The 19517-nt window shown below is 49.6% G+C and overlaps 1 protein-coding gene and 1 long non-coding RNA gene across 10 annotated transcripts in view; one reads left to right on the forward strand and one right to left on the reverse strand.

Annotated features, from left to right (window-relative positions):
• ELFN1 (extracellular leucine rich repeat and fibronectin type III domain containing 1) overlaps window positions 1-3733 on the forward strand; it is a 253548-nt gene extending 249815 nt beyond the window's left edge. For all 7 annotated transcript variants that reach the window (XM_082199717.1, XM_082199715.1, XM_082199718.1 and 4 more), the window contains one exon: window positions 349-3733. In XM_082199717.1, coding sequence (XP_082055843.1) covers window positions 818-3211 — 2394 coding nt within the window. In that variant the 5' untranslated portion in view covers window positions 349-817 and the 3' untranslated portion in view covers window positions 3212-3733. The remainder of the gene's footprint in view (window positions 1-348) is intronic.
• Window positions 3734-3837: 104 nt separating this feature from the next.
• On the reverse strand, window positions 3838-18940 carry LOC309519169. 3 transcript variants are annotated; one of them, XR_014213711.1, is made up of 5 exons: window positions 18431-18940; window positions 17374-17603; window positions 15827-15887; window positions 4128-4256; window positions 3838-3945 (listed from the first exon to the last, which is right to left on the reverse strand). It is a non-coding gene; the product is annotated as an uncharacterized lncRNA (long non-coding RNA). The 3 variants fall into 3 exon arrangements; XR_014213712.1 differs by lacking the exon at window positions 18431-18940 and having other exon boundaries at window positions 17374-18038; XR_014213713.1 differs by lacking the exons at window positions 15827-15887; window positions 17374-17603; window positions 18431-18940 and adding an exon at window positions 6121-6766.
• Between the last annotated feature and the right edge of the window lie 577 nt (window positions 18941-19517).

Raw genomic sequence — 19517 nt, forward strand, 5'->3', positions numbered from 1 at the left:
TTGTAAACAACAACATCCCAATATATAAAGGACACTTGTGAAATAATTTCGAACAACTGAAATAAATCCAGAGAAGGGGATATAGTCTGGTGGTAAGGCGTCTGCTTAGCACACAAAAGGTCCCTGCGGTTCAGTGCTCAGAATCTCCAGGTGAGGCTAGGAAAACCCTGCACAGCTGCTGCCAGCCAGTGCCGACAACAGTAAGCTAGACTGCTTGACAAAGGCAGTTTCCAGTGTCCCTATATTATTCCTACCCGGCGGGGGAAGTGTGCTGTTTTACAGGGGTTGCATTTCACTTTGACAAATCCCACTAATTGCCTTCCCCCCTCTCTGCTTCTTTGTCGGCAGGAGACCCAAGTAACCCAGCAGAAGCAGCATTACCAGAGGCAGTTGCGACAAGGAAGGGTGATGGAGAAGGAGCCGAGCCTCAAAGCAGAAGCCGGCGGCAAGACGAGCACTGGGAAACGCCCTGCCGAGAGGGAGAGAGAAGTGTGTGCCTGAGCCGGACCACCCCTCTTCCGCCCAGGTCCCTCCTTGCCCCCCCCCCCAAGGAAGCCCAATAGGATGGCAGGAGAGACAGCTTGCCAGAAAGCCCTTTGCTAGAGCTTTTTGCCCAAGGGGGCACCCTGGGAAAGATCAGCGCCGGACGAGGACTCCCCTTCCCACCTCCTCCGACTGGATGTTCCCTTCATGGTCCGAAACCATGGAGCGCAAGGAGAGAATGGCGAACACTAACGCAAGGCGGGGTTTTGTGCTGTGAGGCAGACTGTCGCCCCTTTCCCCTTGCAGGCCCCTCGTCCCCGCCCAGCCCTCCCAAATGGCAGGCCGCCGGTGGGCCGCGACGTCAGCCCTGTGCACCTGCGTGGCGGCTGTCTCCCTCCTGTACGTGGGGAAGGCACAGGCGGACTGCTGGCTGATCGAGGGCGAGAAGGGCTTTGTGTGGCTCGCCATCTGCAGCCAGAACCAGCCGCCCTACGAGTCCATCCCGCAGCAGATCAACAGCACCATCCTGGACCTGAGGCTGAACGACAACAAGATCAAGAGCGTGCAGTTCTCCTCCCTCAGCCGCTTCAGTAATCTCACATACCTCAACCTGACCAAGAACGAGATCTCCTACGTCGAGGACGGTGCCTTCTCCGGGCAGTACAACTTGCAAGTGCTGCAGCTGGGCTACAACCGCCTGAGGAACCTGACGGAGGGGATCCTGCGGGGCCTGGGGAAGCTGGAGTACCTCTACCTCCAGGCCAACCTCATCGAGACCGTCACCCCCAACGCCTTCGGGGAGTGCCTCAACATCGTGAACATCGACCTGTCGATGAACAGAATCCAGAGGCTGGACAGCAGCACCTTCCGAGGCCTGGCCAAGCTGTCTGTCTGCGAACTCTACAGCAACCCCTTCTACTGCTCCTGCGAGCTCTTGGGCTTCCTCCAGTGGCTCGAGGGCTTCACCAACATGACCCGCACCTACGACCGCATGCAGTGTGACTCGCCGCCAGACTACTCTGGCTACTACCTTCTGGGCCAAGGCCGGAGCGGGTACCGCAATGCCCTGGGCATGCTGTCCTCCCTCTGCACCGGGGGCCCCTACACCATGCCGCCTTACTTGATCCCGCTGAAGAACCCGGTGACCACTGCTCCGCCCGAGAGCCCGTGCCCCGAGGAGGAGTGCTTCTCTGGGGACGGCACCACGCCCCAGGCCTCGCTGCACACCCCCGTGATCGACCCGGGCCTGTTCCCCACCATGAAAGTGAAGCAGCTGACCCACAACTCGGCCATCCTGAGCGTGCAGATCCCGGTGCCCTTCAGCAAGATGTACACCCTGGCGCAGTTCGAGAACGGCCGCTACAACGTCCTCACCAAGCTGCTGAAGAAGAAGGAGGACATCACGCTGACGGACCTGGGCCCCAACGAAGACTACACCTACTGCGTGATGTCCTCCAACCGCGTCTCCAGGTACAACTACACCTGCCTCACCATCAACCTCAACAAGCATAACCGGGAAGAGCCCGTGCCGAGCCCTTCAACGGCCACTCACTACATCATGACGATCCTGGGCTGCCTGTTTGGGATGGTGATTGTCCTTGGGGTGGTGTACTACTGCCTCCGGAAGAGGCGCCAGCAGGAGGAGAAGCACAAGAAGGCTGCCATCAACATGAAGAAGACCATCATCGAGCTGAAGTATGGGCCGGAGATGGAGGCGACTAGCATCTCCCAGCTCTCCCAAGGGCAGATGCTGGGCGGCGAGACGATGACCCGCATCCCCTACCTCCCTTCCGTGGGGGAAGTCGAGCAGTACAAGCTGATCGACAAGAGCGAGACCCCCAAGGCCACGAAGGGCAACTACATGGAGGTGCGGACGGGCGAGCAGACCGAGAGGAGGGACTGCGAGCTGCCCCTGCAGCCTGACAGCCAGAGCTCGGTGGCGGAGATCTCCACCATCACGAAGGAGGTGGACAAGGTCAACCAGATCATCAACAACTGCATCGATGCCTTGAAATCGGAGTCCACCTCCTTCCAGGGGGTGAAGTCGGGGGCGGTGTCCATGGCCGAGCCTCAGCTGGTGCTCCTGTCCGAACAGATCCCCAGCAAACACAGCTTCCTGGCCCCGGTCTACAAGGAGAGCTACAACCACCCTCTGCAGAGGCACCACAGCATGGAGGGCCCCCCAAAGCGCTCCAGCACCTCTTCCAGCGGCTCCATCCGGAGCCCCCGATCCTTCCGCTCCGAGGGCTCCGCCCACAAATCCGAAGCCAAATATATCGAGAAGACGTCTCCAACCACAGACACCATCCTCACTGTGACGCCGGCGGCCGCCATCTTGCGGGCCGAGGCCGAGAAGATCCGCCAGTACAGCGAGCACCGGCACTCGTACCCAGGGTCCCACCAGGGGGAGCAGCAGCACGAGAGTATGGGCGTGCGCAAGCCTTCCATCTTGGAACCTTTGACCAGGCCCCGGCCCAGGGACTTGGCTTACTCTCAGCTCTCCCCCCAGTACCACAACCTGAGCTACACCTCCAGCCCAGAGTACACGTGCAAGCCTTCCCACAGCATCTGGGAGCGCTTCAAACTGAACCGCAAGCGCCACAAAGACGAGGAGGAGTACATGGCGGCTGGCCACGCCCTACGCAAAAAGGTCCAGTTTGCCAAAGACGAGGACCTGCACGACATCTTAGACTACTGGAAAGGGGTGTCAGCCCAGCACAAGTCCTGAGTCCTCAAAACCTGTAACTCGTGACTTCATACTGGACCAAAACAAAACAAACGAAATCAGCAGCAGCTATTTTTAATCCAGACTTGTCTTTAAAAACACACATACACACACAAAAATAAATAACTTATCTATAATTATTCTATATAATGTAACAGAGAAAGAGAGAGAGAGAGGTATTAAAATATTGTCTCGCATTCGTGAGATCCACACCAAATCTGAAAAGAGAAAGGGAGGGAAACACCTACAATGTTGAAAAACTAATAGGTAAATGGTGGAGTGGGGAGAAATGTTTTCTTTTTATAAAAAAAGCAGAAAAATTGAATTTGCAGAAAAAAAGCAGAAAAATTGAGTGAAAAACAACAGGGAAAGAGAGAGAGAGGCACAAAATGAAAGGAATACTGGAGTAACCACGACTGCATCGCATGACTCATGAATCTGTGGTTTCTTGTGGACTCTGTGTACAGTTTTGTCTTCTTCTTCCTTTCAGTAACCAAAAAGTAAAAAACGAAACACACACACACACACACACACACACACACACAAAGGTAAATCAGAAAAAGTTAGCAGAAGGTGTGTTTTTTTTTATTAAAAAAATAAACATGAAAAAGATCATTCTTTTTGGGCCTTTTGCAAATGGAGTCTTCCAGTTTAGACTACGAACCGCCTGAAGTCCCATTTGTGCATTTCTTTCGTGAAAAGGTACTGTGTGTCGCCTTGTAAAAACCGACACCGCTCTATTGTACAGAGAGAGAGAAAGAAATTCTATATTTGCAAATGTTTGCTGTATAATGAGAGAGAGAGAAAGAGAAAGGGAAAAAAATATTACATCTACTAAAAGAAATATATCTATATATTCACCTGTTTGTACCAGGTTTTAATCATGGATTTTAGAAAAAAGAAAAAAAAAACACCCTACCTTGGCTTGCCTTTTTTTCTGGTGCTCTGTTGGGAGGGTGGGGTGTGTCTTGCGTTCCATGGATGTTTGCTGACTTCAGTTCTGGTCAAATCCAAATGTGCTGAGAAAATGGCAGCGCTCCTCTCATTTCTGAGGGTCACCAAGACATGCCTAAGCAAATCTTCCTCCTCCACTTAGGCCGGGCTGCATGATTCTTAAAGCAGGAGGCTTCTAGGTCAGGCAGATCTGCCCAGTTTCCTTGTCTAATAAGGATTCGATGGATTTAAAAATGTGACTTCTGTCACCATGTCGCAGAAGACTGAGAGGTCGTCCACTAGCAAAGGAGCTGGTCAAGGATTCTGCTCTCTCTCCAAAATATAACTCTTGGCTACACCCAGATAAAACTAAGTCCCACACCACCTGCTGACTAAACTATAGAATGACATGACCCACACAGAAAAACCCACCCAGGTACAACTGAGTCCAGTGTTCCCTAGCGACTAGAATAATAATATCCTATTGCTAGATCAGGTCAACAGTTTCTGCATCTTGTCCTCATAGTGGAAAACTAGATGCATATGGGAATCCTGCAAGCAGGACCTGAGAGCACCTTCTCTCCCCCTGCTTGGGTAGATAGTATCAGCTTCTGGGAATGTCAAGAAATCCCTTGATTCCACTAAGTTGGGTCCAGCGCCCCCTAGTGTCTAAACCATTTAACAGCACTATCCACATAGACACCAGCTTCTGAAAATTGGGGCACACCAAAGGTGGGAATGTTTTCTCACTGCTAAGACCCAAATTCCTCTCTGTGTGCCAAATGAATGCACCAGCCTTAGCAATGATTTGCTTCCCAGGGATGGAAAGCAGAACCCACTTGAGATTCTTATCTCAATATTATGTTCGCAGCCCCTATTCTTTTTCTTACGGACTGTTTCTTGCTCAGTTTGCAACAGGGAAAATTGGCAATAAAATAGGATCCGTCTATATACGGTGAGGCACGCCAGTTGCCAAATGATGGCTAAAGGCCACCCTGCGTGACAGAACCAATTCAGAGGAGCGCTGGCAGTAAATATCTATCTGTTTCATTGCAAGGGGGTGAGGTAGCCGCATCTATGCACAAACATCCCCAGTGTCACAGCTACAATTTGCCTGAGGCACAAGAGTCCCTGATTCCAAAATAGCCACCAGCAACCTCAACAGCATGTTGTGGGACAGCCCAGGACTGGTGGTGCTTAGAGTGTGCCTGAATTCCTGACTACTCCACAGATATGCTTATAAATTGAGAAGAATACTGTATTCTAAAATGTGACCAACCCTATGTTGAATCCCAAAGACCAACTGATCAATCCATTGGGCAACAACACACAGTTCACGTCTTCTAGGGAATGCACCAATTCAGAGTTTGGGTGAAATATACTTTTATGCTCCTCCACGTTAAACACAACAACAACCCAACACTTTGTTCACAGAAAAGAGAGGCGCCTTTTTGCTATCATGCCAGCTTTCCACGGGGCGAAAGGTTTTGCCACGAGGGAGAGCATTCAAACACAGAAGCCCTCCTGGTATTCTCAAACGGTGTGTTCCCAAACTGTGTGGTACCATGTATTTTCCTGAATGTGCCACTCAGGCCTTCCAGCACGTCCTCAAACTCAACACATGGAGTACACAGAACCTGGAAGAGTCTTTTTCTGTTCCACCATCAGCATTTTCTCTTAAAAACAAATGGAAGGTCAGACTCCTCCTCATGTAAATCCCATTCACCATTTATTGCTTTGGAATGTCATAAAGCTCAGCTCCTATAATCCAGGTGTACTTCCCACTCTTGCAAAATGGTGTCCTTGAGTGTTATTGGACTGCAGCTCCTGTCAGCATGGCCAGTGTGGAAGGAGGGTGGTTTTTTATTTGTTTGTTTATTAATTACCCACCTTTCCTCCTAAGGTCCCAGGGCAGGTTACCCCGAGAGAGAGAGAGAGAGAGAGAGAGAGAGAGAGAGAGAGAGTTTAAAGCAACTTACAATCACAAAAAAATAAGTTGGGTCCTGAAAATATGCATCTCGTGTGTCAAAAGCCAGGGTAAAGAGCGGCCTCTTCAGCATCCTTCGGAAACTGCATAATGAAGGTGCCAGGCGCACTTCTGTGGGGAAGGAGAGCCACAGTTTAGGGGCCACCACAGAAGAGGACACCATTTATAATAAGTGGGAAGCGTATATAGCTTTTTAATTTTTTAAAAAAATGTTTATTTACTGTATTTTCATCCCACTTTTCAGACAACTATCCAAAAGTGGCACACACCAATTAAAAAGAAAAGAAAAGAAAAGTTGGCGGGAGATTATGGGACTTGTAGTCCAACATCTGGCAGGCCCAAAGTGGGGTACTCTTTTTCAAGGCCATTGCTGCCTGCCAGAGGGCAACGCAAGAAATAGCTCTCCCTCTTATTCCTGGCGTCCTCTCAGGTATTAGAAAGCTGTCAAGACGTCCTTCTCCATCTAACCTCTGTCTTTCTCTTTCCTTTGTATTTATTATCTGCTCTTTCTCTGAGGAAATTGGTGGCAGCCTATGTGGCCTCACAACCACCTTGTGAAACAGCGGCTGCCTACACACCATTTAAGGCACATTTCCTCCATCTCCAAGAATCGTGGCAACTGCAATCTCTTAAGAGCACTGAGAACTGCAGCTCTTGAGGGGGGGGGGTAAACTACAGTTCCCAGGATTCCTTGGGGAGGGGAGGGGAGGGGGGAGAATGCGCCGTAAATGTCTGGTGTGTACCCAAGTGTGAGGCTCAGTGAGTCGCTGGCTGGTGGCCACACAGTGAGCTTCACGGTTAAGCCAGAAGCTGAACCCAGCCTCTCTTAGTCAAAGTCTCAGTTCTACCTCACTGTCTGTCTAGCCCAGGGACAGCCAGCTCCCAAGAGAATGCAATCTACTCACAGAATAAAAAACTGGCAGTGAGCTACCCCTTTTTGGGGGGTTCAGGCGAAAGTTGTTGAGCTTTTTTTATAGGCAATTCCAGTTATAGAGAGGAAAATTCCGAAATACAGTGGTACCTCAGGTTAAGAACTTAATTTGTTCTGGAGGTCTGTTCTTAACCTGAAACTGATCTTAACCTGAAGCACCACTTTAGCTAATGGGGCCTCCCACTGCCGCCACGCTGCTGGAGCACGATTTCTGTTCTCAACCTGAAGCAAAGTTCTTAACCCAAGGTCCTATTTCTGGAGTCTGTAACCTGAAGCGTTATGTAACCTGAAGAGTATGTAACCCGAGGTACCACTGTAAAGTAAAGGGGAAAGGCGCTCACCGAAAGATGCCCACCCCATGACATATAATTTTTATTATTCGTGAAGTGAACTCCTACTCACATGGAAAGGCCATTCATTAACTTGGTCTAAACAAACTTCCAAAGAACATGGCATCCATGAAAGAGAAAAGCAAAAGAACAAAAGGACAGTTGCAAAAAAATCACTGTTAACAACTCATTCTCGAATTGCCCCCCCTTAAAAATCAAATTGCTCCCCTGTGGGGGGGGTCCCACATTGGAAACCCCGGCTTTAACAGTTACCTCAGAACTGAGGCCTGGATCAAAGCATGAAAGGCAGCTGGGCTTTGGCTCTTGTGCCAAGGTCACCAGCGGAGCGGGGCCAGCCCATCCATGAGGCAGACTGAGGCAGCTGCCTCGGGCGGTAGACTCCAAGGGGCATCACCACATGTGTGTCCCCAGGTGGAAGAGCAAAGAGAAGCAGCTGCAGCAGCTTCTGGGTTCTGGATAGACATAGGACAAGCCCTGCGAAATCTCATGAGACCTTCCCAAGACACCATTCAGCGAGGCTGTGGCAGGAGGGGGTGACACACCTGGCAACACCTCCCCCTTTTGCTTCAGGCGGCGAAACAAGACGGGCCACCCCAGCGAGGGTGTAGGGGGACACACACACACTCCGGTTGGCCGCAATCTCTCCACTTCCACACAATAGTTGTTCTAGCCTACATTACAGGGTAGCTGAAATCTGAGAAAAGTATGTGAAACCCTTGGCTCACTCTAAAACAAAACATAAATGGTCAGGTGTCGTTATGAATTACCCTAGTTATCCCTTGCCATCTTTCTTTGTTCGGCAACGGCAGTCATCACCACCGCCACAAAACCTAAAAACCAGCCTCATAAAGAATATTCTCAGTTGAATTACGAAGGCAGGAAAGTACAGAAGGCTGTGATTGCTGGAAACAGCAAAGCAGATGGAAGTCAAACAGACAGCCATGCTTTCATATCCTGAGTTTTAGGAGCAAGACACCAATCCTGGGCAATATTGAAAACACGATGCAGACACAGCCTGCTTCAGGAATGAAGTGCCGGTTGACAGAAGGGTCAATCTTCAGGTCTTCTAAGAAAAAAAGAGGCACGGGAGGTCAAAGCATGCTCATGTTTCCTGGGAAATGCAGCTTCTGGTACATAATAGTGGGGAAGTTTTTGTGCACTTGAATTATTTGTGGCTCTAGGTGCCACAGAGAAAACAGCAATCCAAGGAATCTCTCCACACCAGGGGTCAGCAACCTTTTTCAGCCCTGGGCCGGTCCACCGTCCCTCAGACCATGTGGTGGGTCAGACTATACTGGGGGGGGGATCAATGAATTCCTATGCCCCAGAAATAACCCAGAGATGCATTTTAAATAAAAGCACACATTCTACTCATGTAAAAACAAGCTGATTCCCAGACTGTCCGTGGGCCGGATTAAGAAGGCGATTGGGCCGCATCCGGCCCCCGGGCCTTAGGTTGCCTCCCCCTGCTCTACACCACACTGTCAATAACAGGCCAACTTGTTTCCTGGATTAACACTTGAAGATAAAGGGCGCATGGCAGAAACTCCCCACCACTACCAGAGGCTAAATAAAATTGTCTGAGGCTTCTTGGTTTAGAGGGTGGGGGAAATGTAAGTTAAGCAATGTAGGGCAAATTAAAATGGCGAAGGGCACGGGCATAGCGAAATTCTTCTCCTCCTTTCATCATTCTGCAACTCAGTTATGCAATGGTGCCTACTGGCCTCACCTGTGCCCCCCACCCCACCCCAAAGAGAAAAGGATATGCAAGATAATAAATAATAATAATAATAATAATAATAATAATAATAATAATAATTTATTATTTGTACCCCGCCCATCTGGCTGGGTTTCCCCAGCCACTCTGGGCGGCTTCCAACAAAGATGAAAAATACACTAAAATGTCACATATTAAAAACTTCCCTGAACAGGGCTGCCTTCAGATGTCTTCTGAATGTCAGGTAGTTGTTTATCGCTTTGACATCTGGTGGGAGGGTGTTCCACAGGGCGGGCGCCACCACCGAGAAGGCCCTCTGCCTGGTTCCCTGTAACTTGGCCTCTCGCAGTGAGGGAACTGCCAGAAGGCCCTCGGAGCTGGACCTCAGTGTCCGGGCAGAACGATGGGGGTAGAGACGCTCCTTCAGATATACTGGACCGAGGCCATTTAGGGCTTTAAAGGTCAGCACCAACACTTTGAATTGTGCTCGGAAACATACTGGGAGCCAATGTAGGTCTTTCAAGACCGGTATTATATGGTCTTGGCGGCCGCTCCCAGTCACCAGTCTAGCTGCCGCATTCTGGATTAGTTGTAGTTTCTGGGCCACCTTCAAAGGTAGCCCCACGTAGAGCGCATTGCAGTAGTCCAAGCGGGAGATAACCAGAGCATGCACCACTCTGGCGAGACAGTCCTCAGGCAGATAGGGTCTCAGCCCATGTACCAGATGGAGCTGGTAAACAGCTGCCCTGGATACAGATTTAACCTGTGCCTCCATGGACAGCTGTGAGTCCAAAATGACTCCCATGCTGCGCACCTGGTCCTTCAGGGGCACAGTTACACCATTCAGGACCAGGGAATTCTCCACACCTGCCCACCTCCTGTCCCCCCAAAACAGTACTTCTGTCTTGTCAGGATTCAACCTCAATCTGTTAGCCGCCATCCATCCTCCAACCGCCTCCAGACACTCACACAGGACTGTCACCGCCTTCACTGGTTCTGATTTGAAAGAAAGGTAGAGCTGGGTATCATCCACATACTGATGAACAACCAGCCCAAACCCCCTGATGATTTCTCCCAGTGGCTGCATGTAAATGTTGAAAAGCATGGGGGAGAGTACAGAACCCGGAGGCACCCCACAAGTGAGAGCCCAGGGGTCTGAATACTCATCCCCCACCACCACGTTCTGAACACGGCCCAGGAGGAAGGAGCGGAACCACTGTATGACAGTGCCCCCAGCTCCCAGCCCCTCAAGACAGTCCAGAAGGATGTTATGGTCGATGGTATCAAACGCCGCTGAGAGATCCAGCAGAACTAGGAAACAGCTCTCACCTTTGTCCCTAGCCCGACGGAGATCATCAACCAGTGCGACCAAGGCAGTTTCAGTCCCATGATGAGGACTGGAAAATCCCGACTGGAAGGGATCCAAATGGTCTGCTTCTTCCAGGCGTGCCTGGAGTTGTTCAGCAACTACTCGCTCAATCACCTTGCCCAAGAATGGAAGATTTGAGACTGGGCGATAATTGGCCATCGTGGCCGCATCTAAAGATGGTTTTTTAAGAAGCGGTTTAATAACCGCCTCTTTCAGCGGGTCTGGGAAGGCTCCCACACGGAGGGAAGCATTCACCACCCCACGAAGCCCATCGCCCAGTCCTTCCCGGCTAGCTTTTATAAGCCAGGATGGGCAAGGATCCAGGAGACAGGTGGTTGGCTTCACTCGTCCAAGCAGCCTTTCCACATCCTCAGAGGTAACAGGTTGGAATTGATCCCACGCAACTTGACTAGACAGGACTCTAGCACTCTCCCGCCCTGGCCCTGCTCCCACGGTGGAGTCTACTTCTTCCCAAATCTGAGCGATTTTATCTGCAAAAAACATTGCAAAATCATTGCAGGAGATCATGTGGCCCGTACTGGGCCCAGATGTCGCAGGTGGTTCCGCTAAATTGTGAACCACCTGAAAAAATCTCCTGCTGCTGTTTTCTGCAGATGCAATAGAGGCGGCGAAGAAAGTCTTCTTCGCCATCGCTATCGCCACTTGGAAGGCTCGACGTTGAGCTCTAACCTGTGTCCGGTCAGATTCGGAATGAGTTATCCGCCACCGTCCAGGTGGTCCTCCTGGGCAGCAGAGCGCAGCAGTCCTTGTGAGGCTTCAGGCCCCGCCCCGGGCCAGGTGGTAAGTGGCAGGAAGGAGCAGGGCCCTCAAACACTCACACAGGAGAGTCCTCCTGGGCAGCAGAGCGCAGCAGTCCTTGTCCTTCATCACAGAAGCAGCACCTATGGAACTCACTGCTACAAGGAGTGGTGGTGGCTGTTAAAAACAGCAATTGGCACATTCAGAGCAGAAGGCAGGTCTAACAAGGGCTGTGTTCTAGGAAAGTGGAGAATGGTATTCATCTTCAGAGGCAATCTGCCTCTGAGCCCCAGGTGTGTTATGTCTGAATCCACATGTATATCCAGTGCACTTATGGCCCAAACGTGTACTTTCTATGAGAGAAACAAAATATAGGATGGAGACAGTCATGCTTTCTTTAAATGCATGTAAACTCTTGCCTTTCTACCTGATGAAGAACTCTTCACACCAAGAAACGCTCAGAAAAGTGACTTATTACAAGGAAAAGACAGTACATTGCTTTAACATTAGGTTACAAAGTGTTTGCAGGTGGGCAGGACCCAGTCAACACCACAGTCACACTCCTAAAGTCCCTAAATGTATGCAAAAGGAGGCGAGGGCAATCAGTGCTGCCAGTCCATAGGAAACTAGAGTTGAGATATTCCTTTACAGAAGCCAGGACCAAGATTCTAGGCCTGTTTAAGGATTAAGGCCTTCCCGTCTAGCTGCATCCTGGCCTTTTAATCAGGCTAAGAGAGAGGACTTCACACTGTTCCTGGTCTGAGGTCCTTGCAGGACTGCGATTGAGGAGCAAGATGTCACATTTCTAAATTGTCAGTGAAAACGATGCTGCTTAAATACCTTTTCAGGGGCTCACTCATTCCCATGGGAAAAGGAAGCCAGGCTAGGAACCAGAACAAGGAACTGGCAAGGGAAAAAGAAGGAATATCCAGGAGGATGTGGAAGGACTCGCCCAGGGAAGGTATCTGGCCCAGGACCAGGAGAAGATGGATCAATGAGAGTCCTTTAAAACCGGGCGCAGTGCGCTGGTCTATTTATAGCACAGCAGCAGTTTGGAATCCCAACTCAGAATCTATTAACATTTCTGAGAGCTCACCAGAGGGAGGACCGATAAGAGCAGGGGAAACAAGCCCATCATTTCCACACACACCTGGGTGGCATCCTGTTGTTATTCCGAACAACCCAGCACTTCACGCCACAGCTTCAAAGCACCGTGGCACCACTTTAAACTGTCATGGCTTCCCCCAAAGAATTATGGGAGGTGGAGTTTGTTAAGGGTGCCAAGAGAGATGTTAGGAGGCCCCCAGAGCTACAATTTCAAGAGCTCCCTGGGAAGTGGGGTTGTTAAACCACTCTGAAAATTGTACTCCTGGGGTGTGTGGGGACTAAGGGGCCGCCCAACAACTCTCAGGCAGCTTAAGAACAAAATAAGACCCTGCAGGATCAGGCCAATGCCCCATCTTCTTCAGCATCCTGCACAAGAGAGCGCTCCCCTCCTGCAATTCCCAACCGTGGAGGCAGAGCACAGCCATCAAAGCTGCTAGCCACGGGGAGACCTATCCTCCACGATTTTGTCTATTCCTCTTTTAAAGCCACTCAAGTTGGTGGCTATCACTGTTTCCTGTGGGAGGGAGTTCCACAGTTCAGCTACGCACTGTGTGAAGGAGGACTTTGGATGAGAGCGGTCACGCAATGCGGAGCTTACTGTTCTTTCATGGCCTGCCTACTCATTCATAGGCATGGGATTCCTGGTTGCCTGTGGCAAGGAAAGGGGAACCTTCAGCCTTACAGATATTGCTGCTCTCCAACTCCAGTCCTCCTTGAGAGAGAGATAAAACTTTATTTGCATTAGCCAATGGCCATAGCAACTAAAACATTACAGAAAAGGAAATTTGATATAAAAGCACAATTTAAAGTCCTGAATCAGCAGTCAGTTAGTGGCCCTTGTTCTGACTGCCCCTGCTATGAACCTAGCAACCTTTGCTGTTATCTGCTCATTTTGATCTGATAGAAGAAAGGACATTGTGGCAGTGGTTGAGCGCCCTGGGATGGTTAGTACGAGTGGGGTGATGATCCTGTTCCTCAGGTCTTTGTAGAGAGTGCAAGACAGGAGGACGTGTGCCGCTGTTTCGGTGCTACCATCTCCACAGGGCGCAAAGACGTTTCTCACGCGGGATCTTTTGGAATCGACCCTCAAGTACCACAGATGGCAAAACATCCAATCTTGCATGTGTAAAAGCACGTCTGTATTTTGGGATAATAAGTTTGTGCAGATATGGGACCAGAGAATCAAAATGGAGAGGTGGGAACTGAACATACCAAGGGCAGAATTTCCTTATAGTGGCCAGGTTGTTCTGATGCTCAATAGCTTTTAGACGTTGACCAATTAGACTGTTTGCTTCAGTGGAGCCCATAGTGCTTCTTGACTGCTGGCCATGGTGGCTGGGCAGGGGTAAGCCCAACAACAACTGGGCCTCTGCATCCCTAGCATGTGGCCAGCGGGCTGGTCCATTAAAAAGAGTTGGTAGTCCACCTGGGGGTACCACCTAGAGGCCAGATGCTGCCCTCCCAGGAGATATTTTCTCACATTCCCAAGGTGCGAAAGGTTCTCTCAGGGGGAAGAGACATGACTGCAGAGCTGCCCTTTCGGCGCCTGACACTGTTGCCCTTTTCAGAAGAGAGGAGATCGGAACAAACACCCGGCCTTAAGGGCAGAATGGCAGGAAGCCGGGGAAGGGAGGCAGGGGAGGGGGAGGAAACTGCTGAAAGGAGGGAACCAATTTAGCTCAAAGGGAAGGAAAAAGAAAAAAAGCAAAGCCCTGTTAAAGATTCCCTTGTTAAGCCACAAAAACAAGCATGCAGATGCCAGGGGAAAGATGGGACCCTTTAGGTCAAGGTACATCTTGTTCCTGCCAAGAGCAGGCCCAGATGGGCTTTTATTTTAAGGAGAAAGATGGTGGGGGAGAGAGAGAGAGCACTGCTTGGAGACGGCCAAGCAGAAGACGGGCAGCGGTTCACCCCAAAAGGCCGGCAAAGGAATGATAATGTTTAGGGGCCCTGTTTGGTGAAATGCACTTGGTTAAAGGAAACTGCATTTAATCGAAGGAGCATTTATGGAAGCTGTTAATGCAGTCGGTAGGCGAGGGGAAAATTAAAGGCTCAGAAGACTGGGCAGCGGTGGGGGCGGCGAGGACACACATTAAAACGTGCAGAGGAAATAAAGCGTTGCACTTCTAGCAATGTCTCTGCTTAAAAAATGTCTCTGCTTAAAAAAGCAGACATCACCTTGCCAACAAAGGCCCGTATAGTTAAAGCTATGGTTTTCCCAGTAGTGATGTATGGAAGTGAGAGCTGGACCATAAAGAAGGCTGATCGCCGAAGAATTGATGCTTTTGGATTATGGTGCTGGAGGAGACTCTTGAGAGTCCCATGGACTGCAAGAAGATCAAACCTCTCCATTCTGAAGGAAATCAGCCCTGAGTGCTCACTGGAAGGACAGATCCTGAAGCTGAGGCTCCAATACTTTGGCCACCTCATGAGAAGAGAAGACTCCCTGGAAAAGACCCTGATGTTGGGAAAGATGGAGGGCACAAGGAGAAGGGGACGACAGAGGACGAGATGGTGGGACAGTGTTCTCAAAGCTACCAACATGAGTGTGACCAAGAGGCAGTGGAAGACAGGAGTGCCTGGCGTGCTCTGGCCCATGGGGCCACGAAGAGTCGGACACGACTAAACGACTAAACAACAACTTCTAGCAGGTGGGAGATCCACCTCTCCCCTTTGGCCATTTATTAACTATTCTTTGGATGAGGCCAAAGGGGACCAAAGCTTCCCCTCAGCTGAACTTAAGAGGGTTGTGCTAGTGAGCACAAGAGACTTAACATTTGCAACGTGGAAAGCAGGGAGAAAGTGGGGAGGCAGAGCTCATGGGCTGGATCACAGCTTTGAGGCGGGCAGTGTCCTGCATTCTCCACATACTGAGTGATGCACAGGTGGCCACACCTGCCATTGCACCCAATATGTTTACGTGCTATTCCTGGAGCATAACCCCCACGTTGCCCTGCACAATAAGAAGAAGACGTGCGTAGTTTGCAACCTTCAGCCTGGCAGGAGCCAGTTGCAAATCACTGTGTCGACTCTGCAGACAGGAGGTCTGCCCTCTTCCCCTCTCCCAATTAAGCTCCATCTCCAGGGCTCACTCCTCAGCCTCAGATTTCGGCCCTGAAATCTCAACATCCAAGATGCTCCTGGCCTGGAAACCCTAATTGTGGGATTTGCCCAATCTGGTCTTTGGAGCAAAATAAACAGCCAACTTCAGGTGCATTGATAGCTTCATGAAACAAAAGCCTGAGTCAAACCTGCTTCCCCTCTTGTAGCTTCTGCACCTTTCCTGCTCCCGGCTATCTTGCATCAGCCGTTCCCTTTCCTTCCCAAGCAGCAGCTGAGAGAAACTAGCCAGAAACATGCGAGGTGAAACTCCAGTGGCCTGTTTGCTCTGCGGCATTTATGAAATTGCTTGCTCATCAAATGTGGGGAATTGTTTATTTTGTAAGTAAAACAAACACAAAATACCTCAATTTTTATTGCCGCTTGAATGGGTGCCCAGGACCTCCCAGCTTCAGCCGCTGCCAAGCTGGGGAAGGGAACAGGACTCCTTAATCAATCTGGAGCATTGGAGGCTGAGTCATTGGCTACGTCCGTTCCTGGCAATGGAAACAGAGTTCGGCCACAGGGCTGGGTGAGGCACATATGCACAATGCCTCACTGTGGTTCAACATCCTTTCCCCTGGCCACACAACCCCATCAAGCAAAACTCCAACTGAATAGGGTTCCCACCTGAGACATCTCCATTTCATCCAATTAGCCATGCTTGTTAATGCAAGGATGGATGGTACCTAGGTAGGCAGAGGGCAGAAAATCAAACCTTTCCCCATGAGCAGCGGCGTAGCGTGAGTTGTCAGCACCCGGGGCAACGCAAGTAATTTGCACCCCCTAACCCGGGGCAAGACAAGTAACTTGCGCCCCCCCCTAACCCCTAACCTGCGAGTTGCCGCTGGCGCTGCCGCCCAAACGACGCCGCTTGCCCGGAGGAGGAGGGGGGCAGAGAGGCTAGGAAAATGCAACGGCCCAGCAGCTGCAGCAGCACCGGCGGAGGCGGGGCTGTGAGGAGGGGCTGCCTGGCGCGTCCTCCGCGGCGAGCGCTGAGAGCCGCTGCCTGCCGGGCGCCTTCAGCCCGGGCGCGCGCACAGCTCGTCGGTTCCGCGAGACATGCAGCTCCGCTACAGCCTGCGCCCGAGGCTCTTCGGCGACTCCGGAGGCAGCGAGCGCGCCCCCCCCAGATGTTGCGCCCGGTGCGGCCGGCACCCCTGGCACCCCCCACGCTACGCCACTGCCCATGAGGCTAGTTTCTGGCTTCTGTGCCCAAATAACTGTAGAGCTCTCTCCTTCAACATGTGCCTTTCCAACAGATGAGATGCATCCATTCTCAGTTTGTCATACAAATCAAACTCCCACATATTGGAATGTTTAAAAACCCAAAGCCTGATATATATTGTTATAGATTGGGGGTGGGGGTCAGTTTGTAAGACCTGTGATCCTGTGTATGTGAAGGTAGAATGGATAAGTCACCACCTGGCGAACTGGTCCAACTAGTTCCTTTGTTAATTACTTGGGCTGGCCAGGAATGATGGGAGTTGTAGTCCAACAGCGTCTGTAGGTCTACAGGATCCCTACCTCTGCATTAAAATAACATCAGGATGCTAATAAGCAATAAAAGCATGTGTAAAACACACACAGTGCAAATCAATTTCAGCTAGCAGAATACAGATACAGTGGTACCTCAGGTTAAGAATTTAATTTGTTCTGGAGGTCCGTTCTTAATCTGAAACCGTTCTTAATTTGAGGTACCACTTTAGCTAATAGGGCCTCCCGCTGCTGTCGTGCCGCCACTGCGCAATTTCCGTTCTCATCCTGAAGCAATAGTACCCGAGGTACTATTTCTGGGTTAGCGGAGTCTGTAACCTGAAGCGTCTGTAACCTGAGGTACCACTGTAGTTAAAACAAAAAACAAAGTAAACAGCGATTTTAAGTCTGATAATGTGTCACAACAATCTACTCACTGCCATTCCAGACTCCTTCCTTGGTTGCCTCCCTGTGTCTCTTACTGGATTGGAAGCATCTTGGGGCAGGGATCTTCTCACACATTCTTTGCAAATCACTCTGTACAGGGATGTCATCACGATGGCATTTCATCGCCTTAAGTTGCAGGAAGGACCAGTGGTTTATAGAGCTTTTTAAAAAGTTCCAGGCCTCTTTGACCAAGGGAACAAGTTGATGAGCAACGATCAGCCTGCAAAGCCAAATGGAATATCCCTGTTTAAGACGAACATCAGACGATCCCTGCAGCTCTCTGCCAGCAGAGATTCACATAACTTTTAAACACCTGCTGAAAACCATTCTATTCCACCAGGCCTATGCAGGCAATTAAGAATGCATCCTTCTACAATGTAAAAAAAAAAAATCCTTCCACTAGCACCTTAGAGACCAACTAGGTTTGTTATTTGTTATTGGTATGACTACAATTGGTCTTACAGGGAAAAGCAAGGGGTGAGATGGCTAAAAATAGCTTTATCATGTATAATGAGATAAGAATCCAGTGTCTCTATTCAGTCCAGGTCTCTCCATGGAAAGCTTTTTCCTGTAAGACCAACTGGAGTCGTTAACAGTCATCAACAGGTTTACCACACCTATCAGCCAATCACCCATTCCCAGTAAGGTGCTACTGGAAGGATTTTTTTTATTTTGTTTGACCATGGCAGACCAATATGGCTACCTACCTGTAACTCCTTCTACAATGGTTTGCTGATGCTAACTTTTTTTAATATGGCCTGTATTGTACAGTCTTAAGTTTTATTAACCTTATCTATCTATCTATCTATCTATCTATCTATCTATCTATCTATCTATCTATCTATCATCTATCATCTATCTATCTATCTATCTATCTATCTATCTATATCTGTCTGTCTGTCTGTCTGTCTGTCTGTCTGTCTATCTGTCTATCTACCGATCTATGACATAGTGGTAATTAAGTATTTTAAATAAATAAATGGGAAGCCCAGAAAGCAGGACATGAGCGCAGGAACACTCAGTTTGCAATGTAACAACAGACCGTACCTTGTGAGTTTCATGTTGAATTGCTGATTACACATTCTTGGACAACGGTGTTTCTTCAACAAATCACCCTCTTTGCTTTTAAATTGAAGCTGGAGAGGGCCATTTCAGACTAAATGGATGCAGCGAACAGCACATGATGAAGTGGGTTTGGTTTTTAAAAAATGAAAAGAAAGGGAAAGCATAATGTTGGAGACTGCTGGATAATCTGTGTGAACTGCCGAGATACATTTTCAACTACATAACATACTGTAGGGTGATTATGTTTTTCTAGTACATCTTCAACCAATAGAGCATGCACTATATTGGTTTTTAATCAGTGGTGGAAAATGGTGTGGTGGGGGGAATAACTCCATGATAGAGCACATACAGTGGTACCTCGGGTTACATACGCTTCAGGTTACATACGCTTCAGGTTACAGACTCCGCTAACCCATAAATAGTACCTTGGGTTAAGAACTTTGCTTCAGGATGAAAACAGAAATTGTGCGGCGGCGGCAGCGGGAGGCCCCATTAGCTAAAGCTAAGGTTAAGAACAGTTACAGGTTAAGAATGGACCTCCGGAATGAATTAAGTATGTAGCCAGAGGTACCACTGTATTTTGTCCTTACAGGCAAGACATGTCTGCTATAGCTCTCTCCCCACCTGCCATTCACAGCAGGCAGTATTTAGAGGCACAGTTATCTCTAACAGTATCCCTCATGGCTAGCCTTACCTTCCATGAATTTATCTAGTCCTCTTTTAAAACCACCCAAGTTGGTGGCCATCACTACGTCTTGTGGGACCATATTCCCACATAGTTTTAACAATGTGCTATGTGAAGGAGCGCCTTTTGTCTGCCCTAAATCTTCCAACTTCATTGGCTGTTCCAGAGTTCTAGCTGGATCCAAAACAATGGACTCAAATTACAAGAAATGAGATTCTGACTAAAACATTAAGGAGAACTTTCCTACGGTAAGAGCTATTCAATAGTGGAATAGGCTCCCTTGGAAGACGGTGGTCTCTCCTCCACTGGAGTTTTTAAAGCAGAGGTTATGTGTGGCCATCTGTCAGGGATTCTTCAAATGTGGTTCCTGCAATTGCAAGGGGT

This window comes from Podarcis vaucheri (genome assembly GCF_965113315.1).
Source record: "Podarcis vaucheri genome assembly, chromosome: 14".
In the NCBI taxonomy this organism is placed as follows: Eukaryota; Metazoa; Chordata; class Lepidosauria; order Squamata; family Lacertidae; genus Podarcis; species Podarcis vaucheri.